Genomic DNA, 23,441 nt, shown 5'->3' with positions numbered 1-23,441 from the left:
TTATTAATTTTGGAATTTTTTAGATCTAAGCCTTGGTTTCTGTGAGACGATCTAATACCAACCTAAAATGTCTTTTCTTCTTCTTTTTTATAGTCATATGGAAAAGGAGCTAGAAGGAAAAACAGATTTAAAGGATCTGATGGGAGCACTTCATCTGACACTACCTCAAATAGTTTCGTTCGTCAGGTAAAGAAGCTCTTAATTTCATGGTTTGGAGAAGTATATTAAAATGAACATTTTTTTCTCATAAAGGTGGTTATAAAATCATGTTGAAGATATATACATGTATAAAATTATACTTTTATTTGAAATGAAATTGTGCACTTTAATGTCATAATTGAAATATTTAAATTTTAAGAGAGGTTATGAGTAATAATTACACTCTTCCCTGGCAAGTTCAAGAAAGACAAGTATAAAAAAATTCACCATAGGAGATTTTTTTATAACTGAATGAATGAGTGAACTCTAGCAGAAATGATGGTAGGTTTTTTTTTTTTTTTTTTTGGAGGGAGACATGGAGCAGTGGAAAGGCATAGCCTCGGCCCTGGATTTAAGACATTTGTGTTCCCCTTTTTGGGCCACACTGCATATAAAGTAGCTGGAATTTGACTTTCCTCATGGTACTTTCCTTTTGACTTTGTGTTCTTGTTCTTGTGTTGCTATTTGGGACTTGGACTTTATTTCTCCACCCACCCCCAATTATGTTTATTGAGGTAAAGTTGGTTCAGTTTTTAAAAGAGAACATTGTTCTTGGTCTTGAAATGGTTGAGGCTACTAAGGTTAGATAAAGCATGTTCTATCTTTGAGACATATCTTAAATTGCCTTTGGAGATGTAGTCTTCATTTCAGTTAACACATGATGCCCAGAAGTTTGGAACTGACTCTAAACAGAGAGTGTCAGGATCCCTAACATATAACACTCATATATAGTCATAATGTGTCCTTAATTACCAGGCACAACCAGCCTGGCCACTGCTGATGATAGGAGATACGTCAAGGCTACAAAGTCTCATCAGGTGCCCGTGAATGTTTATTTTACCTAACACTTAGCAGTGGAGAGGAAATTGTGCAGGAGATAGTTAGGAGAGAACCTACTTTCCTGCCTGAAAGAACACCAGTTTCTGGTTAGCGTGCACTTAAATAATCTCGTTGGTGACAGCTCACTCCCCTACACAATGGTTGTCATCTGGACATGTGTTGACTGCTCTGTTTCTTTTGGCTGCCACTGCTCCCCATTGCTTCTTATGTCCTTTCCTCCCATCTCTCTCCATGTTAGTGACAGTGGAGCTAAAATTGTTTGCCTGTTGTGTCCACGGGGGTTTTGTTCTTGGCTGGATGCTGCCTCCTTACATTTTCCTCACACAAAGGCTGCTCTCCCTCAGCCACCAGTCTTACTGTATAACATCAGGTGCACCAAAGGTCTGTTTGTGCCATTTGTAGGCAACTGGAAAATTCTGGGGTCTGGTCTATTCCCAATTGGGAATTGTTTTGGTTGCAGGAAGTTAGAAAAAGAGAGTTGGTTGAGAATGAGTAGAGTTTTTTTTTGCCAAGAAACATTTAGAAAGAAGAAGATGAAGTCAAGTGAGACCCAGCCTTCCAGCACTTTTCTAGTGGTGTCAGAAGCTTTGGAGGGTATAGGCGGTGCCGAAGTGTCTGTGTTGGCCTGATGTCATCACGGGCAGTTTCCTGCATCATGGGCCTGAGTATGAGTGAAGAGACTGGAGAAATAGTTACTTAGTTTAGGTGAGTCAGTTATAGGAGAGTTGTCAAGGCCTTTTCCTTTTCAAGCATCCATATTTATTCTGTCTGTGGGACAAGGATATTGAACCTGGGAGCTAGAATCCACAATTCTGAGTCATCATCTCAGTGCTGAGCACTGGAGGACCTGAAGCAGAAAAAAATAAGTTTTTTTAGGATGCAGCATAGCTGCAGCAGAGCCACGCAAAATGACGAGCAGCTTGTGGAAATTGCATGGTTAGGAAAACTGGTGTGTTTCAAGAGAGCAAGGTGCCGTGAATAGTACAGAGCTCTTATTATTGCCTCTTTTAGCTCTGTAAAAATGTCATTTAAAGGCAATCGCCAGACCCCATTTTCCAGTTGGCTCTTTGGCCCTGAATTCTCCTTTCATGGAATTTTGAGAACTTAATTCATGAGTCTGGGAGGGGTTGCCACACTGCATATAAAGTAGCTGGAATTTGTCTTTCCTCATGGTAATTTCCTTTTGACTTTGTGTTCTTGGTGATGTATGTGAAATTCTGTGCTTGAAACACAATTAAAAACGTTAAGGAGAGCTGTTAAACTACTTACTGTAAATTTTGATATCTATTGCCAAAACATATGTGAGCTTGTAAGAAGACAAAAAGAAATCTGTCCTAAATGCCTACCTCGTTGAAATAAAAGCCTGTCTCCTTGAATTTCAGTAGAATGAGGTGCATGGATTTGGGTTAATGGTTACATAGGCCTCAAGAACCCTTAAATGTCAGTTCTCTTCTGTCACAGAAGAACAACCAGCATCTCTGGCAAAACCGCTGAGTTTAAAACTCTTTTTTTCCCTGTGGTAATTTAGTCTTTATTTGGTTAAAATGGCATTCATGGTTTGCTACCATTTGACAATAAGCAAACCAACCATGCTAGAGCTAGATATTTAATAGAAAAGGTTTCATCAGAGTATTTGTATAAATATGTGGTAGATAGTAACAGTAAGCAAATTATTAAATAACTTGAGAGAATGCCTTTTAAATGTTTTCTTTTTATCATAAGTAGGTGTTTTGGTAAACAAGTGACTTGCCTGAGTATGTATTACTTGTCTGTGCAATGGCAAATAGATAATTGGCATAGATCTGGCCAATGTAACTGGACTGCTTTATAGTTTGTAATTACATTCTATCCCTGCTTTTGAATTAAAAAATAATTTCCAGATTCACTCATCTATATTTGGCCACTTAGGTTGTTTCCATAATTTGCTCTGATAAATAGTGCTGCAGTGAACATGGGAGTACATATTTCTCTTCAAATGAGTATTTCTTTATTTTCTGGGTAGATACCTATGAGTGGAGTTGCTGGTATATATATATACTCAATGGAATACTACTCATCTATCAGAAAAGATAAACTCTTGCCATTTGTGGTGACATGAATGGAACTACAGGGAATTATGCTAAGTGAAATAAATCAGGAGAAAGACTAATACTGGGAGGTGTCTCATATATGGAATATAAAGAAGTGAAATAAAAGATCACAAAAAGCAAAACTAAGAACTAACCCTAGAAAACCGATTATAGAACTGAGGCTACCAGAGAGGCAAAACATGGGGGGAGGGGCAAGAGCAACATTGGAGAGAACACAATGGACTAAGGTGGAGGACTATGGGTGTCTTGTGGGTGCAGCATGGTTCACATCTGACGGGGTGGGGGGAGCGCCTATACTGCTAATACACATTAATGTAAACCAATGTTATAGAAAAAATTATGATAATATAATTTCCACATATTTTTGCAAACTTTAGAATTAGTTTTTTTAAGGATTTATTTATTTATTCATACAGGAACTGGGGCATAGGCCAGAGGCGTGGGGGGTGGGAGGATCCACCAGAGACAGAGTGAGGAACAGAACAGGCAGACTGACTGAAATACGCTGCTGAGGGGAGCAGCGGGGAAGTCAGGAGAGGTCTGCTGTGCCATGTGGGTAGCTCCCTTGCCGGGGATTGAACTCGTGTTGCAGTGGCTGCGAACAGCTTCATAGGTTGTGTCTTAACCCCTTGCGCCACCAGGGAGGCCCAGAATTAGATTTTTATAAACTGCATTATTTATAAAGACTTTGAAAACTTTTTGGGAAACACTTGGTACTTTCAGGTGTCCTTCATAATATTGAGATTTAAAAGTTTTAGAGATTGAAAATGTGAAAATTTTGTATCATCAAAAGGAATTAAGAACTTAAAAAATAACAGATAGGACATCTTAGAATTTGTTATGGGCTAAATTTTGTCCACTCCTCTCCTGTAGTTCACATGTTGAAGCCTTAACCCTCATTGTTTCTGTATTTGGAGAAAGGGTTTTTAAGGCTGTAATTAAGGTTAAATGAGATAAGGGGGGGTCCTCATTCAATAGGACTGCTATCCTTGTGAGGAAGGGACACTAAGAATGTGTATGCCTAGCAGAAAGACCATGTGACTGTCTGCAAGTCAAGGAGAGAGGACTTACCAGAAACCAACCCTGCCAACACCATGAACTTGGACTTCCAGCCTCCAGAAATGTGAGAAAAGAAATTTCTGTTGTTTAAGCCACCAAATATTGGTATTAGCTTGTAGGGGCAGGAATGGGCACTGAGCAGGTTTTCTGATCCAGCAGACCGGGTAAAGGAGGAGTCCTGGAGCCCTCAATGGCTTTTGCAGGCTTTTATTAGGATTTATCAGGCACATGGCAGGCAGGGGTGCTGGGGGGCCAGGAGGTTGGCAGGCCTCCCAGCCCCCAGCAAGTCTTCACTCTTTCCGGGCTCTCCAGCTTTCTCTCACGTTCTCTCTGCTTCTCTCGTGGTTCTGCTCTTCCATTGGTTCTGCTTCTCTTTCTGCTGGCGTCCCCGTGATGCCGCCCTTAAAAGCCCAGTCTCAGCCCAGGTGAATCCCATCTACCTATGCCCACACCCTATTCCAGGTGTCCGCCATCAGGCATGCATTCAGGACCGCAAGGATCCATCATCTATCCTGATGGCGGGAGGGCAGAAAAGCCTGATACTTTTTACCTTACCCTACATAGCTCTAGAGGGCTAATATGTATAATATATTATATAATACACACACACAAATGCACACAATTGGGCTTGGAAATCTGCCTTTTTTAAATTCAGACATAAATGTTTTTACACATAGGTAACATATATGCTGGCAAATGCACAAATCATAACTGTTCAGTCTGATGGGAATCCACAAAGTAAACACATAGACATGTTTTTCTTTAGGCCCTGAAGGAGAATTACAGCTATCATAAAATCACTATTGCAGTCTTCGGTAAAGCCTGATGGTTACATAGGCATCAAGAACCCTGAAATGTCAGCTCTCTTCTATTACAGAAGAGCAACCTTTACCTGTGGTAAAGGTTTTATATTCTTAGTTTACCGTTTTACGTAAGTTAACTAACAGCTAGCTTTCTGGCCTTTCACATCATCACTCCTTAAAGTTGGTGAAGGGTGGGGATTGAAGGGTATTTTTTTGTGAAATGAGTCCATTTCCCCAAGGACATTGGTTCCATGCTGGTGCTTGGGGTAGGGATTGGGTCCTGAGTGTTGTGGCCAAGTGGCCACTGTCCAGACAGGTTATTGGCTGCATGTGGCAAATGTTAGTGGAACTTCCTCAGAGGTACAGGAGAAAGGTTGCTTGTTGGTGCTGCTCAATATAAGCTAGTGAAGTGATATCCTAGTTCAGCCTCTATAGAAACATTTCAAAGAACTTGTTCTTGCATGCAGTTTCTCAAAATGTAATTGGAAGGAAAATTAATTGTGTCTTATGTGTTTGTTTTTTAAGCCTCAGTCCTTTTTATTGCAGATAAAATGTTACCTGTATACAATATTATTCACTATATACTGAATTTATAATTTCCATATTTTTTAAATGTAGATTTTGATGTAAAGAGATTTATTTAAAACAGTTTTCTTCAAGAAGCAGAGCATTGGGCCTCCCTGCTGGCGCAAGGGGTTAAACACCGCACTGTGAAGCAATCCGGCAGCCTCTGCAGCACAAGTTCCATCTCCGGCTGGCCAGGGAGCAACCCACATGGCGAAGCAGACATCTCCTGTCTCGTCTGCTGCTCCCCTCGGCAGTGTAGTTCAGTCAGTCTGCCTATACTGTTCCCCACTGTCTCTGGCGAATCCTCTCACACCCCTGCATCTCTGGCCTGTACCCCAGCTCTTGTATGTATAAATAAATCTTAAAAAAAAAAAAAAGAAGCAGAGCATTGGCAAGGGGTTATGACTAGGAGCTGAAGCTAGGCTGTCTAAGTCTGAATTGTGGATCTGCCATTTTTAATTGACCTTTGGAGATGTAGCTTAATCTCTCCACACCCAGCATTTTCATCTGGGAAATAGTGGTCATCTCAAAGGTATGTTGCAAGGATGATATGAGTTAAAACTTGTAAACTGCTTGAAATATACCTGGTATCTAATAAGTGCTATTTAAGAATTTATTTTTATCACTTATAAATATTGTTTATTTTGAACATTAGCTAAATGTTTAGCTAAAAACTTTAGAAAAATATCTAGCTAGAACAGTAGCTAAAACTTGAATAATACATAAGCCATGGCAGAGAAAATAATAATAGTCAGTGTTTACTGTGTGTCCTATCTGCAGCTGCATTTCACAGCTGAGACATTTGAAGAACAGAGAGGCAAAGTAACTTATCCATAGTCACATTACCAGTAAGTTGGGGTTGGAATCTGAATCCAGGTGACTGACTCCAGATTCTTGCTTTTATTGGTTTTGTACATTCCTTTGTAACAAAGGCCATGAGTAAATGAAAATCAATTATAAGTGTAATTTTAAGGAAGACATGTAGGAACATTCCTCCCTGTGTCTTTAAGATGAATGCATGCAAAGCCAATCTGCTTTTAACGTCATTCCTTAACGTAAGCTAAGGATATCTTCAGCCTTGTAAATTTTCCTTAGACATCATAATTACAAAAAAAAAATGTAAATAAAACACCACCATCATTTTCCTGCTCCTTTCATCAAAATTTCTTCGGCTTCCCAGTTGTTGTCACCATTTCTGCTTTCTTATCACTCTTAATGATAGAGAGAAGTAGAGATATAGAATTGGAAGAGTGTTGTTTTTTTCTTTCTCCCACAAAAATCACAGAAACATACCCTTTTTGGAATCCTGAAAGTCTTTTTTTTTTTTAGATTTATTTATTTATGCATACAAGAACTGGGGAATGGGCCAGAAGTGGTGGGGGAGGGGCAAGAGGATTCACCAGAGACAGAGTGGGAAACAGAATAGGTGGATCTACTGAAATGCACTGCTGAGGGGAGCAGTGGGCGAGCCAGGAGAGGTCCGCTGTGCTATATGGGTAGCTCCCTGGCCAGGGATTGAACTCATGCTGCAGAGGCTGTGGATAACTTCACAGTGTTGTGCTTAACCCCTTGTGCCACCAGGGAGGCCCATTTCCCCCTTTTTTTCTAGTAAACTTTTAAGTGAATTCAAGTCTGAATCACCTGCAGCATCATGCCAATCTGTTTTGAGGTTCACGGAGACTGATTAGACCTGTGAATCATCCTTACTGTGAATCTGGGTAAAGTTAGGCACATATAGGGCACCTGCTTTTACATTAGAATGGTTTTTTTCCAGTACATTGGAATTTTTGCTTTATGAACAGATATTTAATTTAAATTTATTAAAGGGCAGCATGTGTTAAGCATGAATTCTAGGTATCCTAATTCAAATGAATAAAAATTATTATTCAAATTGTTTAGGTATCAAAGGCATCTAATAAATAAAACTATGGTTAACTTGGATCTGTTATTAAGAATTAAGATATCCAGTCTGTCTTTAGTTCCAGTATAACCTCTTAGTAATCTTTGGTACATGTTGTGAACAGATACATCAATAAGAGAACATTTATTGTAATAATAAATCTGGAAAAGGCACAATTCTCAAAATCCTTTGCATTTAGCGTCTTGTATAGTCTATAGTTCATTAATGTAATAAAGAACGACATAAATCCCTCAGGTCTTGTATTTGAAAAAGGAGAAGGAGAATTAGTAGTTTATTTTAGCACCAGAACCTAAGCCAGTAAATTAATTTACTGGAAGAAAAATAGGTGGAGAGGAGTAACACGGGTTGCCTGGCATTGGGGAATAGAACATTTGTGCTGTTCTTTTGGAGAGATTGTGCAAGAACTGCTAACTGTATAAATTCTTCGATACTGCCAAGGTCAGGGAAAACTATGTACATCTGCAAATAAGTACTGGTCATCAAAGTTAAAGCAGCTTGGGGGGGGGTGGAGGAGGCAGTGTTAGTAACAGATTATTCAGCCTAGTTAATGTCCTCCCTCTCTCCTTCCCTCTCTCTCCCTCTCTCTCTCCCTCCTTCTCTCTCTCAGCTGTCTCTGTTTCTTTATTTTTTAAAAACCTCTTCATTTTCTTAAAGACATGTGCTCTCCCTGGCTCATTTATGTACCTGGCAATATTCCTAAGATGAACACCAAATGCTCAGGGGATGATTGCCAGTTTGCTTTGTTTTGATGATTCCACAGCATGGCAGCTTTCATTCAGAGTACACTGTCATCTGAGTTCTACTGTATGCTCTGCTCTAGATGGTCAGGACTCACAGACCATTCTGCTGCTTATTTTTCTAGGTCACCATGTGGCACCAAATGGTGTCATTTGTGCAGAAAGTTGAGCTTTAGGATTCAGCAACTCTTTTTTGGAATTTTCAAGTGCCGTTATTTGGGATTCATGGGGAGGAACTCTGCAATTGATCTGGGATTGTGCTCACCAACATATGTTGTGGTTGTAATAAAATAATTCTGTAGCTTCTTAGGGCTCCCAGAATACAAATCAGGATGACAAAGTGAAATGAACTAAATATTTAACAGAAGGTTGCATGACACTTTCGGAACATGGTATTCTCAACAAATTCCATTGTCTTCCAGTACCATGTTCTTGGTGCTGCTTTTTTGGACCTTTTATTAGTTCAAATTGGCTTTAAATATGAATGATTAATCACAGAGACACACAGTCTATTTTTTAGTTTTGTTTTGCAAAGACAGATTAAACTGCGATAATGGTTACAGACTCCAGGCCTGTGTAGACTGATATGTTTATGGTTGGATAAATCTTTCAGCTCTTACATACTTGCTTGTTTCCTTGTTATGCTGTATTCATCATAAATACAACTATAAATAATAATGGAGTAGATTTATTGCCACTATGACTTCCTATAAATGTCCTTCCATCTTTTTAGCATTGACTTAGATTTAGTGAATGGCAGAAACTGTTCTGAGGACCTCTTCAGAACCCTTCTTTTTTTTTTTTAATGCAATTTAGTGTGTTTTTTTTTTAAGATTTATTTTTATTTATTTATACAAGCACTGGGTACAGTCAGAAGCGCAGGAGGGTGAGAGAATCCACCAGAGCCAGAGCGGGGAGCAGAGCAGGCAGAAGGACCGAAGTACACTGCTGAGGGGAGCAGCGGGCGGCAGGAGGGGTCTGCGCGCCATGTGGGACCCTCCTCCGGTGGCTGGGGGAGCAGCCGGGGATCAAACCGGCGCTGCAGAGGCTGCGGGCAGCTTTGCAACCCAGCGCTCAACCGCTACGCCACCGGGGAGGCCCTTCAGAACCCTTCTTAAATATATCAATTAAAAAATTTGAGCTGTTCAGTAAAGAAATCTCATTTTTTTCTTACCACAAAAATCTCAATACTATTATTTTTCTTTTGGGAAACATACCTACCTTAGAAAGTATCAAAACAAATGGAGATGTTGTCCTTCAAAATGTAACTGGCTTTAATGTGTCTTTTTAAACATAGCTTTTGTGGAAGAACAAGAGCATGATTACATATGAAATTGTCTTCATCCTCATCTTGTTTTCATATATTTGGATACCTATTCTGTAAACTAGGTTTGATTAAAGTCTCTGTTTCAATAATTTTGTGGACTGGGGCATTTTTTAATATTTATCATTTTTTCTCACTGAAGTCAATTTACCATTTTTAAACCCAAAATTATCTTTGAAATTGTTTTAGTTTCTTAGGTTCTCATATATGTCTTGTATATCTTTCACCTATGCCTCACTGTCTTCTGTAATTATTCATCTTTTGCTTGGCCAATCCATGCAAGGTTGTAGACTTCATGATCTGAATTAGCCTCACTGGATTGATTAAAAATTTTCAAGAGGTCTAATGTGGAGTAGTTAGCATGACTAAGAAAACTGAGTTTCAGTAAACACTAAATTTCTAAAAAGTTTGTTTCAGTTGAGCCCTAAACTTTTCGGAGTACCTCCGAAGATCAGTTACTTAGCTTAAAGTTAATTATTAATGTGTCTCAAGTCTGCACAGGCATCGTACCCAAAACAGTAGCCCAGTCTGACCAAGAAATAGTTCTACCTTCCCTGTTCTGTCTTTTATAGATGTAAATATTGTCAGCTTCTCTCCCAATTGATTTATTTCTGGATAATCATCACGTCTGATGATTATTAGATTCTAAAGAAGTCATTATTTGAGATATTGGCTTATGCCTCAAAAATATTTACTCTGGTTTGGCTCAACAAATATTCCAATTTCATCTCATTAGTCCACATTGGTGACCAATTGTTTGTCTTTGTTACAAAGACCTGAGGTCTAGAAAAGGAACTGAGTCTCCCACTCCTGCCCCAGATCTTATCACGTCTCCTTGCACCATCTGCCTGTTTTAGAGTTTGATGATCAAGGAGGGGAAAAAACAAGAAGGTTATTACAGGAGATGGGGAGAAGTTTTACCGAGTTCCCTGTTGACTTGTATTTGGGAAAATGTAGTTGAAGCTCTTCCAGAATCTCTGTCACCTGTTCTATCCTCCGACTTTCTCATCCCTCCTAAATTGTCATCAAGTATTTGAGATTATCTTGGCTTTGGGCTTTCCATCTCCCTTCATATTTCTCTTTTTCCTTGGTCTATGTAGAAAAATTCCAAGTTCCATTCTTTTTTTCACTTTACACTTGGTAACTTGAGAACCCAGGGAACAGCTTGATTATTTGAACTTCTGACAAGGACACTTTGCCTTGGTTCTGCTTTTTTTTTAATATCTGAAAGGGCAGGTTTATTATATTTAAAAAAGGAAAGGAATAAAAAGAATGCTTGTACAGACACAAGTGGACAGAAAGAGCTGTTGCTGCTGCTTTGCCAAGGGACAAGTTTTGTACAAAGAACCACCTGCGTAGTCACAGGCGGGCAAAAGAGGGACCTGCCCAGCATCTACTTTATCTCCTCCATCCTGAATGAGAGTCTGGGCATTTTGACCTCACCAGTTTTTCTTTCTTGGAAAGTGTTGTTTTATCTGAGCCAGGGGACTTCGTTTCCATGTGGGTGTGACCTAAAGATTACTCCCATTTAGATGTCTTAGTCCCAATAAAAGATTTCTATACTAGAAATGGAAAATTGGAAAAAGGCTAATTTTTTAAAAACAGCCTCCCACAGGAAAACAAGTAAGCAAACATTCCATACGAAATACACAGATGGTGTGGTCATTTGCCAGAGTTGTCGTAACAAAGTCCCACAGGCTAACAATCAAAATCTGTCCCATGTCTCTCCTTCATGTCCGTAGGGTGTGCTCCCTGCTGAGTGTGCTGCTTGCTCCCCCCCTTTTTTTTTTATAAGGATATCAGATTATATTATAGCCCATCCTAATGAACTCATATTAACTTAATGACCCTTATAAACCACACATTCAGTCACATTCTGAGGTAATGGGGGTTAAGACTCCAACCTATGAATTTTGGGGTTTGGGAACACAATTCAATCCCATAACATAGGGTGATTGTTACAATTAGCTCTACATATAAATGTTTTCTGTCCTTATAGCCCAAGTGTTTAACATGAAGACAGACTTACTACTTAAAAGCATTGAACCCAAAATCCAGTATATAGCAGAAGATAGAAAAATACATTTTGCTAGAACAGTAAAGGTGTAAAATAGGTGCCTTTTCCTCAACTGCAGCAATACGATTCATATAGAAATGAGATAACTTCATTATTTTTGTGATCAACATAATAATTCAACTGATAGCTGAATTATGAACCTACTTAAATTTTCTTTATTATAAATTTTTGTTGAGATTCTTCAGTTTCTTTATAATTGTTTAAAAGGCTTGAAACTTTTAAAGGTTAAATTCAACAATACAACCCAGAATCTCTTTAGCAAAATTTGTCTGATTGGTAAAATACGTGTGACCTGTTGCGTCTATAGTAGATGGATTCTTTGCACATCACTTCATGACAACTCTGAAGACACACACAAATATTTACACACTCGCATGTACATTTTGTGACTTTTATGTTCTCCTTTTATCCCCTTCCGTCTCATATTTAAAAACAGGGCTGTATTTTAAGATGTAATTATATGCCTAAACAATCACCTTCGTATGTACAAAGATTTGAGCTACTACTTAAAAATAATTCTTATGCTTTTCTCCTCACAATGTATTATTAAGTCACTTGAGTAGTTGAAGTTATTATTTCAAGCTTACATGCATTTAATGCCAAAAAGAATATGGAATTAAAAAAAAAGAATATGGAATTAAGATCCTCACTTAATCTTTCTCTCTGATAATTATGATGAGAGCCACAGCAAGGAGACCACAAGGAGGGGGAGGATGTACTGTTCTGTGTTAGTTATGGCTTGAGGGCAAAAAAAATCAAAGGTCATATGTGTGCTCTTTAGCTGATTTATTTGCTGATGCTTCCCCGCTCACCAAGGTGAGGATCTTCTGAAGACCAGTATTTACTCTCTTCTCAGGCCTTATTTCAAGCAGTGTTCCTTTACTTGGCAAAATGTGTTTAAGGAATTCAATCTAGAAATCTCTACAGAAGATTTCAGTCAAGTATGTTGTTGGCCTCAAAGGGCTGGGCGTGTACATTTGGGAAACCATTCCCAAGAGAGTCTACCGCTTGCTCATGATTAAGCACTATTACCTGGCAGGGATCTAGGGATCAGATTGGGTCATAAAGAAAAGAAAAATAGTTAGAAGCAGCCACCAGGGAAGTAGTCAACTGAAGCCGGAATACTGACATATAAACAACCTTTGTGAACCTGAAAGAAGTATGTGATGTATCAATAGTAGAGGAACAAAAGAAAGTTCTGGAGTGACCCCTGAGGAAGTGAAATCTATTTCTGAACAGTAAGGATAGAAAACATTTAAGCATTTAACCCAAACATTAATTTAAATTTCAATTAAAATAGAAGATTAATTTAAAATTTGAAATGTAAGTGCACAGTGTGCTTCTGGGATGGTAACTAGCCATGTGCATGGAGTTGGGATGTCTGGAGAGATTGATGAGAGATGAAGCTGAAGGTGTAAGAGGGCACCAGATTGCAGGGCGTCACTCTTCCAGGATGAGTTATGATGTGGCCTCCCAGGCAAGGCAAGGTTTCACTGAATTTACTGCTGGGATGGCTCATTGGAAAATCAATAATTGTTAAAGAACATATTTGAATAAAGACAATAGGAACAGCTAACATGTATTGAATGTTGATGATGTGCCAGCCACTCTGGTAAGCACTTGATTTCGTCATTAGCTCAAAGCACTGAGGTGGGTGCTTTAGAATTTCCATTTAACAAATGATGAATTAAGGCCTGTGTAGGTTAATAATTTGCTCAAATTCATCCGCCTAAAAAGTAAAAAGTACACAGTGTTAGTCATGTCAGATTGGTGTGCTCTTGGGAATATTTAAATGTTTGTTGGACAGAAAGAGACTTCAGACAGCAGTGATGCTCAGAATCTGGGAAAATAGCATGGTGATTCTAGGTCAGTGGGCCAAACCCAGCGTGACTTTGGATGTAAGGCCCAGGACCTAGTCACTTGAGCCAGGATTCTGGCAAGAGCTGGACAAAGTGTTGGGTCCCAAGAGTTGATCCGGCCTGAGATAGGGCTCCGGCATCATCAAGGAATCAGAGGGTCACCTGTTTGGTATTGAGTAGATGTGGAGAAAGAGATACTTACTTACAGTTAGTGATTGTGAGTGGAGGTTATACATTATTAGTTGAACCATTCTTTTCATTATTCTATAGGTTTGAAAAAAATCCAAAATAAATATCTTGGAGTAGGAAGAGGCAAAGAGGTGGGTGGGCAGAAGCTTTCTGAGAGAAACCAGGGCAGAGTTAAAAAACTGTGCCCCCACTTGAGCCCACCCAGGTACACATAAGGAGTAATTTCACTCTGAGATTCCTTAAGGTGGCTTCCTGCCTGCCTCTTCAGGGATGTTTTGGGGGCTGAAATGTCTGAGGGAACATATTTGGAAGGAAAAGGCTGTTTTCTGATGTAATTTTATTAATAGAATAATACCATGTATAAATACAGTATACCTAGGCCACCTCATTGATGTCAAGTTGAAGAAGGTTAGAGGCTTTATAGTCCCAAACAGCTGCTTATCTTAATATCATATTGTGGCTTTTTCAGTGAATCTGTGCATTCTTCTTTTGAACTATTGGGCTGACTAGCAGAGGTTTGCTCTTGAGTACAAGCAGTCATTAGTGGTCACAGAAATTGAAAATCAGCCATTCTCTCTCTGCCTCAGGCCATTTGTTTGAGGGAGAGCAGTTGTTTGAGAAAATTAGGTTATTTGGTTACCAAGAAACACTGCCCTTTACCCTATCTAATTACCCTCTTTTGGAAGAAGAATTGCTTAGTATTTGTTAGGCAACTCCACAAGCTAATGGTCTTTTTGAGAGATGTTTACAATATTCCCCTAAAACAGGTCAAAACAGTTTTACTAGTATTTTCCAGTTTCTCTCTGTTGTAGTTAATATAGGAAGCGTCAGCATCCTGAAGGTGCATTATATTATATGAATGTAATGAACACTATTTTAATGATGGAAAAAACAGATTACATGCAGCCTGATTTTCAAATATTGCCACTTCAGGACCATACATCAGAGTTCAATCCTTTTTATTCAAAACAAGAAAAAGTAACACTGAATTCAAGATTTGAAGGCATCTATATTTTATAATGGTTTCTCTGACCATTTTTGTGTGCATGTGGAAACAGGCCAGATGTGCATATATTATCTGACTCTGCTAGAATTTATTTGTGCTAAGTCCCCTCCCTGCACTTGTCCTCATTTACTTGTCTGTCATTCATTTATTCACCAACATGTGGAGTTTCTTTGCCAGGCAGTGGGTCAGAGAAAAATCACAAGTTCTTTCCAGGTATAACACAAACAGGTCCTAGGGTGGTGGTGTACAGCATGGCGACGGTAATTGCAATACGGTATCTTTCATTTGAAAGTTGCTAAAAGTCGTCATTACAAGGAAGAAATTGCAACTGTGAGGTAGTGGACATTAACTGAACTTATTGTGGTGATTATTTTTCAGTATGTACATATATCAAATCATTATGTTGTACACTTAAAGATAATGCTTTATAACTAGTATTATAAAACTAATAGCATTACAATACTATAATGCTAAATATACTGCTATATATTTATAGTATATATGATACACATTTATAATAAATATATTTATAATACTAAAATAGAAAAGTACTAAATATGTTAGTGCTTGAAAGTCCATTGTTGTGAATTCTGTAGAGGAGTGTGGAAACGTGGTGTGCACCCAGGGGAGACAGCGTGGTTCTGCCACAGGGAGGTGGAGACAGTGTCTGAGCTGGGTATTGATGGGTGGAGGAAAAATGTTCTAGGACACACTGGGGAAGGGTGCGCCAGACAGGGGAAACTCATCCTGTCCTGGAGCAGCAAGAGAAAGAGAAAATGTCGGGTTCTACTGGCTGTGGCTGATGCCTGGGCCCAACAAAATGTAGGTGTTTGGAACTGAAACACAGAGAAACACTCCCACACCTGTGTCTCCGGTGACACCTGTGGTGTCATCTGATGTTTCTCATCAGGCCACCTTCAACACCAGGCTCTGAAGAAGTTGTTCAGAAGCTGCTTTATCTCCACAAACACCAACAGTGTATTTGCGTAGTGGGGAATATTTTAAGGGGTAGTATGTTTATTCACAAAGGCCATATGCCTTTTTATTTCCCTTCCAACTGATATTAGAGTGACCATAGATGTTTAGATGCCTGCAGATCACATTGTCATCAGTTCTTGGATCAAAAATTGTGTAACTGAGATTTTAGATCATTCATGGCCTACTGAGAAAGTTACATAATTTTCAAAGTAGGCTTTTAATATAAATTGATCCTGTATCTATAATGTATGTGAGTACATACGTATAAATGTATATATATTTCCTTAAGTGTATGCCTGTAGGAATAACATAGGTAATTACTATTATTAAGGTCATAAAGATTTCTACTATAAATTAGAGGTGACAAATCTAAAAAAATCAAGACCATGAGGAGTTTCTTTGTTTCAATCTCCATACTTATACTTATTCCTGGATATATGTCTAAGAAATTACATATACTTTGTTCTTTTGAGGCTGGCAAAGAGGAGGGAAAAAAATGCTGAGTGTCACCAGATCTCTCCAGAGTGGAAGAGAGAACAGAAGAAATGAGCAGAGCCAGGAAATGCCTTGAGGTCTCTAAAACTCCTAGGTCCCAACGCATTCTCAATTTCAATTCCTACTTATTGAGAATAATTGAAAAGTGTTTAGGGCCAAGGGCAAGCCCTCCATGCTGTCCTGCTCCCTAGTCCCACCCTCCTTTTAAAAGGTAAGGTTGCTTACAGTAGTTCTCAGCTTCTTCAGAAAAGGGAACAGGGTGCATATTGTGGGGAGGGGTGTCGACAGGAAGGGAACATGCCCACATTTTAGCTGTCTTAACCCTGCAGCTCATCTCAGAAATGTTTGACAGAGGTAAGTAGTATTTATTTGATTTGAACCTCTAATGCTTAGTACCTGCATAACCTGGGGAAGTTACATGTACTCTCAGCTCTTCTAGAAAGATCTTAATACAAAAGAGTACTGGGATAGCTGGTAGGAGTAGTTCAGCTTGCTTGTAATCATCATTATCACAGATAAATGTATAGCTAAGGGAAGGTAGGACACTCACTAGGTAAAGGCAACTGTAAGACAGGTATCATGTTGAATAAATGTGGAACCTGAGGGAAAACTACATGCTTACCAAACAAATGAAGCTTTTCAGCAAGTCTGCCAGGCCCCCATCCAATCCTAGCAGTTTTTTGTCTAATAAACTCCACGGGGTGGAAATTCCAGAGGAACTACTTGTGCCTAAGAAGTCACATGCAGACATTACTATCTGTTTAGTGAGATTTTTAAAAAATAGTTCATTTATTTACTACCCATGCAAGAGTATGCTTGGAAGACTGTTGATAGAGCTGAAAGGTACCACGGCTGAATAGCTGCTAGAAGAATCCATACTCAGCAGATCATTGTGATTTTTTTCCCCCAATAAATTGACTCTGAGCTACATGTCTTCCGTAAGCATCCTTCATTCAACAAAAATGTGATTTATTGATAGTATCCTCACCCAGCTTTGAGTCCTTTCCAAAGACTTTTGAGCTTGTCTCCTGAAGCTATGTTTAGAATACATCAATCACTTTACACTGCCTTTTTTTTTTTTTTTTTCATTCTCTGACCTCAGGGGCTAAAAGATCCATTTTGTCCCTTCAGTTTTCTGTGTTTTATTCAACCATTTGAACGCAAGTTTCAGGTTGTTTTTATCAACCTGCTTTCCTCTTCTGGTGCTGTGTCACATGATTGGCCTCAGTGATTCAGTGGAAAATTAATTGGACCATAGAAATCCATTTTGAAAAGCAAATGTGTTATTTTCCCCAAACATAAGCTGCTGGTGATTGATGTTAACTGTGGCACCTTTATGTAGGCAATGATGTTAATTTGGACAGGATCTGTGTTTCCCTGCAAAGACCTTCTGAAGTGTACTTGATCTTGAGTCCCTTTTCTTTCCTGCAGTTTATTTACAGTGCAGAAATTTAAAAAACAACTATTTTCTGCTATTTTTCTCATTCATAATCCCCACCTTAAGCAGACATAATAAATGGTGACTAGGTTGTAGTCTAGTCTTTATAACCATCTTCGACCAATAATACCTGCAATAGCATAGAATTTCACAAGAAATCAGGAGTGATAATACTGCTGCATTGGCAGTCACCGAAAGAGCAATCCAGTTCTTTTCATTTGGTATCTCTGACTTGTGTTAGAAATAGAAATAAAATTAGTTTAAAGATGGTCAGCAGTGGCTAGGTGGACATGGGCTGATAAAGCTAAAAATACCTTGTATACACTGTGCAGTTTTTTTGCAAAGGAGGAAGGCTATGTGTTTATCAGGTGATTCCACTTAAAACCTTTTGTTGTGATCATTCTTGTGTTATGTTTCAAAGTAGCTGATTTTTCTTGATATTAAATTAATATATTCTAACCGAAAACAGTTCAGAAAATAGAGATTGCCTGTGATTCCACTATTCTGACTTTCATACATTTTAAAATAAAATGGAATTAGTGATAAAAGGTATAATTTTTCAGTGAAAATACTGCCCCTTGATTGAAGGTCTCTGAGTTCAACATCAATTTAGGTTACTTTGCTCTATCACTTTTAGACTTTTGACCAAATGCTTATTTTTTTAAGGTTGTATTTTATATGAGATCATATAGATTAACATTTCTATTGTGAAGTTTTACTTCTTGACTCATAGTGTTTGTATCCATATTTATCAGTTTTATTTGCGGAACCAATTTGTCATGTTCACATTCCCCCGCCAGAGTTTTTCTATGTTGACCTTCTAAATGAAAGACAGCAGGGCCCATCAGTCAGCCTTCTCTGTCGCAGGACACTAAAACATGACTCAGGTTGACTCAAGCAAAAAGGAAATTTGGGGACTCATTTGACTGTCAGGTCCAGTTGTCAATGACTGGGTTGGCTTATAGGTCTTTGGGCACCTGGCTTCTTTCCACCTCTTTTTTCTAATCTTTCCCACATTTCCCAAAAGCTCTAGGCCTGTGCCCTTCCAACTTCATGTTGCTTTGCACCTCATTGACTCTGAGAGAATGAGAATGCATGCATGAACTAATCTAATCTCTCAAGCTGGTGGCCTGTGATCTACTGTGGGTCTTGGAGACCCAAGCCAGTGCTTGTTCTTGAGGTAGGAAGAAAATTTGTTTCCTCAGCATCAGGCACCTGAACTAAGAATGAGAAAAATGATAAGTCCCAAGTGAAATATCAGAGGCCTATTGCTGGAGGAAGATGGGTATAGGATTGTGGCTGACAGAGCTGAGGTCCACTTCAGAGGCTGAATGGAACCTGTTGACCTGTGAGCTGCCAGATTTATAGGGACAGCTTAAGAAAATACCATCCCTCAGGTACAGGTGAAATAAAATATATCATTGGAACCCCAGAAGCCCTCCTCAGACTGAAGTGTGCCTTTTCTCTTTTAGGGGATTCCTATTAGGAATACGTGATTCTGTGAAAAAATGTCTTCATGGGAATATGTATATAAATATATCTGCATAGAATTATATTATCATGGCCATGTGTACTGCCTGTATATATTTTAAATGATCAAATCTTAGCCTTTGTGATGAAACCGCCCCAAGTTGCCAGTATAAAACTAGAATGTTTTGGTGCTATAGGTGTGTGTTATAGATATATTTTGGGAAAAAAAATCTTGTGGGAATGACACTAGCCAAATCTTATTATTATGGTCTTAATAACATTTGAGAAGCACTGACATCTGCTAAAGGCAGAATTTTTAGAAAACAGTAAGTCATGTTCTTGACATTGATCTTTTTAGCTTAAATATAGCATTGTTAGGTTTTACCACAATTTAATGAGATGTTTGAGAGTCTTACTAATTGGGGGAATTAACATATTAAGCTTTAGATAGAATTTTTAAAGGAGTAATGATAACGTTTGCTTGGAATCTCAATTCAGTAGAAATGAGGATTCATTTGCCAATTCGTGAAGTGTTAAGCACTGTATGTGCAACTCAGTACTGCTGGCTTTGGCATAAAAAGACACTTGATTCAAGTTCCAAGAAAATTCTTCTTCTTTTCAGACCTTTGAGTAATTGTCCATTATGTTTAGCAACAAAGGAAATTGCAAGTGGAATTCTGTAGACCTGTCAGGACATCCTTTCCTGTCTTCTGCTGCAATTAGGATTCCTTCTGGCCTGTGCTTCACTCAGGTTCTCCATCCAGGAAATATCATCCCTTAGAATGAAAAGGGAATTGTGATGAATTAGGATGTTTTGGTTGTGAGTATAAGAATCCTATATTAAACGCACTTAAGCCAGAAAGGGAACCTGTAGCCACCTATAACTATATAAGGCATGAGTATCATTGGAGATGACAGAATGCTGGCAGGAGTGTGTCTTTCCACCTAGGTATTGAATTCTCTCAGCACAGATGTGTAGTGAATTAGAAAGAACATGCTCTCTTCCTGCTAGCTTTGATAATAGAAACTAAGAGGCTGTTATTTCCTCCTCACCCTCCCTAATTCTGCTTCAGAGAACCACAGAAAAGGACTCTTACTTGACCTGCTTAGGTTATGCACCACCTTTTGGACCAGTCTCTCTGCACAAGGATGATGACGAGTAATGGACCAGCTTGGATCAAATACGTATGCAAGGGTAGGCAGACATGGTTAAAATAGAGGAGTGTAGCTTGATGAAGGAAGGTGGGAGTGTTACCAGCAGAAGTCAAAAAGGTGTTTATCTTTTCCTTCACTTTCTTTGCTTTGGGTGATGAGTCTTGATGTAAAAAATATATAAATTAAAAAAAAAGAAGTCTAAAGGGATGCTAGCAACTGTCAGTGGAAACCGTTCACCTCCATGATACATGATGTTTATGTGAATGTGTCTTTGCCTCACACACAACATGCAAAGAACACAGACATTTTATAAATATTCTGTGCCCTTTATCACACACTCTTTCTTCCCCTTAAAGTAACAGATCCTCACTTTAGGCATAGAACTAGAGGAAGACTAAAATGTAAGATAGTAAAAGATCTATAATCCGGAGGGATCACAAGACCAATATCTTTCAAGGTAGGACAACCTAGTACTTCCATCTGAGTAGTTGACTAGAAATACTTTTGTTATCTTGAAGCTTCACTGTCTCTCTTAGATTCCATTTACATTGTGCTTTCGATTTTCCATGCATTTTTCCCATGCATCATTTCCTTTCAGTAGTCCTGTATCTTACAAGTGATACTGTATGAAAATAGAAGTTCAAAGAAATCAGCCCAAGGTCCCACAGCTAGGACATGCAGAGACAGGATTTACACCCTGAGTCCGGTGCCCCCTGAAACCCATGAGGCTGTCTTTGTTATCAAGGTTTTATTTTATTATAACTCTCATCAGCAGTCGCTGCTAGAAGGCCACATCTGTTTTACATTACCATCAATGAGTGATGGTCTCTAAGTGTAAGACTAGTGTGGTGCTGTTTATCCTTTAGCAGCAGCATCCCCACTGCTATGAGCACAGGCTCTGGAGTGAAACTGCTGAATGCAAATCCACACTCCCACACTCCAGTTGTCTGGCTTTGGACAAGTGATTTACCCCTTTTGAGTTTCAGTTTATTTTCTAATGGGAAAACTAATAAGGCATATTTTATATTATTGTGAGAAGTGAAAGAGATGATGTAGACAAAGATAATTTATCAGATACCACAGTTTACATTAGCAATCTGACCATACATGGGAAATTATATAAATGTGGCTCGAATGATGCTAATAAGACATTCAGGCCAGTGGCATATTTTAAGACAGTGCATATCCTTATAGGATACCCACAGGTGAGAAATGTGTTCATGTTGAGTCTGGAATGTGTTAAGAAAGCAGTTCCTCGGAGTTGTAGGTCATAGGAACTTTGAGTTTGGCTTTGATTTTTTGGGGGGTGAGTTGAGTGTTCTTTATAATGTCATTTATGGTTTAATATTTTCTGCTCTTGGAATTAGCATGATGTAACGGACCACTGGGACTTCTGGTTCTGGAGAGACATGGTTTTTAACTGTTGAATATAACATATTTTCTTTAACACAAAAAGCAAGCACATTGTATGTTTGGTTGGAATTAAATTTGTATCCAGTGGTAGGGCTGTGTCTTGTTACATTTTTGTAGGTTTCTAAAATGCTTGGCAATTCACTGAGACTTTTAAATGTTTAGATTTTACATTGCTATAAATGTACCACAAATATCTTTGCAAATTAGTAAGCTGAGAGGGATCTGGTGGTAGCAGGGTCGTTTGCCAGCAGAAAGCTGTAGCTGGTGAGTCTCAGATGGCCTTTATTAAATGAATTCTTTATTAGTATAAATCTAGTAAGAGAAACTTACAGAGAGTAAAAGAGACTCCATCTTATAGTAGTTACATTTTAAATACTCTGAAAACTGCCTTGCCTTTGTTTAATCTTGCCTTTGTTTAATCTTACTTGTTTGAGAGAAGTAAAATATGAGTACCCTTAAAGGTGGGTATTTCCAATTGGAGGTTTGCTTTGCTTTGCTTGATTCGGGTACTACAGAAGGGTATTTCTATCACATAACTGATCCTTCTACATTGGCTCAAAAATGAATTCATTAAAAAAATTGAGATTTGCCCAAAAATAGATGACTGGATCAAGAAGATGTGGTACATATATACCATGGAATATTACTCAGCATTCAAAAAAGATAAACACATGCAATTTGCAGCAACATGGATGGCGCTGGAAGGGGTCATGCTCAGCGAAATAAGCCAGAAAGAAAAAGAAAAATACCGGATGGTCTCACTCATAGCAGGAATCTAGAAAACTTAAATAAGGGACCAGGAAAATGAATAACTATAAGAAAGTGAAAATCAAAATCAACAAAAATCTATGAACCAGAGACACTTTTGGGGGGGTGGGTGGAGGGAGGGAGGGATTGGGGTCAAAATGGGGTGGTTGAAATTGTATGGGGAATATAAAAATGAAATTTATTATAAAAAATAAACTTTTAAATTTATAAGTAAAAAAATAAAATAAATGTATCAAATTAAAAAAAAATTGAGATTTAGGTGGTAATGAGGAAAATGGTTTCATTCACAATACTATCTCACTCTACCTGAGGCTTAAGTTGTGAAGACATTTTGTAGGGAGAAAATAACAGAAGCAGAAGTACCCTTTAGAGTCATATGAATCACTCAAAGAGTACAGTACATAGAGTATTGAATACGTCCAGTATAGAGAAAGTAGCTGGCTGCATTTTGGAGGCTTATTGTATGTATTTTGAAGCTAAACTGCCATATGATGTGGCAAGATGCCCATCCTGTGAGGAAGCTTTGAGAGTGATTGCACTATATAGAGCCTCCCTCCTATTGAATATTCCCACTGAAGCACATTCTTACTGCATTTGTCCTTATGTTAGTATTTGTTATTGAGGACATATTGTTGAATTGGAGTAACATAGAGACGAGTTAACTTTACTATATTTGTTATCTTTTTAAGCAGTAAGTCTGTAGGAATTGAGGACTTTTTCTTTGTAATACTAGTACATGTGAGTTCATGTGTGTGTGTTTGTGGGGAGGGGATTTGTCAGTGATCTTCAGAGGTTTTCAACTCACTTAAAATGATACTTTAAATATTAACTACATTATGTATCTTTGTTAGAGCTTAAGTAGTAATGAAACTTCTCAGCTTCATTCTTATTCATGAAATATTTATGAGCTATCTGCTTTGTGCATGTATATCATCACTTAAATACATGCTAAACACCAAAACTCGTACAGAGATTAATCATACAGGGGCCATGTGCTCCAGGATCTGACTGACAAACACAGTTTTCCTTTTTCTGTTCATTTTAATCTTATTTA

General features: G+C 38.4%; 1 protein-coding gene across 2 annotated transcripts in view; it reads left to right on the top strand.

The window, feature by feature from the left end:
• The window catches only part of CACNB2 (calcium voltage-gated channel auxiliary subunit beta 2), a gene marked incomplete at both ends in the record, with an annotated part of 300,427 nt that overhangs the window by 9,593 nt on the left and 267,393 nt on the right, over positions 1-23,441 (top strand). For both annotated transcript variants that reach the window (XM_084254336.1, XM_084254337.1), the window contains one exon: positions 94-186. In XM_084254336.1, the coding sequence (XP_084110462.1) occupies positions 94-186 (93 nt within the window). The remainder of the gene's footprint in view (positions 1-93; positions 187-23,441) is intronic.

The sequence above is a fragment of the Talpa europaea genome (genome assembly GCF_964194135.1).
Source record: "Talpa europaea genome assembly, chromosome: 14".
Classification (NCBI taxonomy): domain Eukaryota; kingdom Metazoa; phylum Chordata; class Mammalia; order Eulipotyphla; family Talpidae; genus Talpa; species Talpa europaea.
The sequence above is the reverse complement of the archived record's forward strand: the minus strand, read 5'-3'. Positions and strand labels throughout refer to the sequence as shown.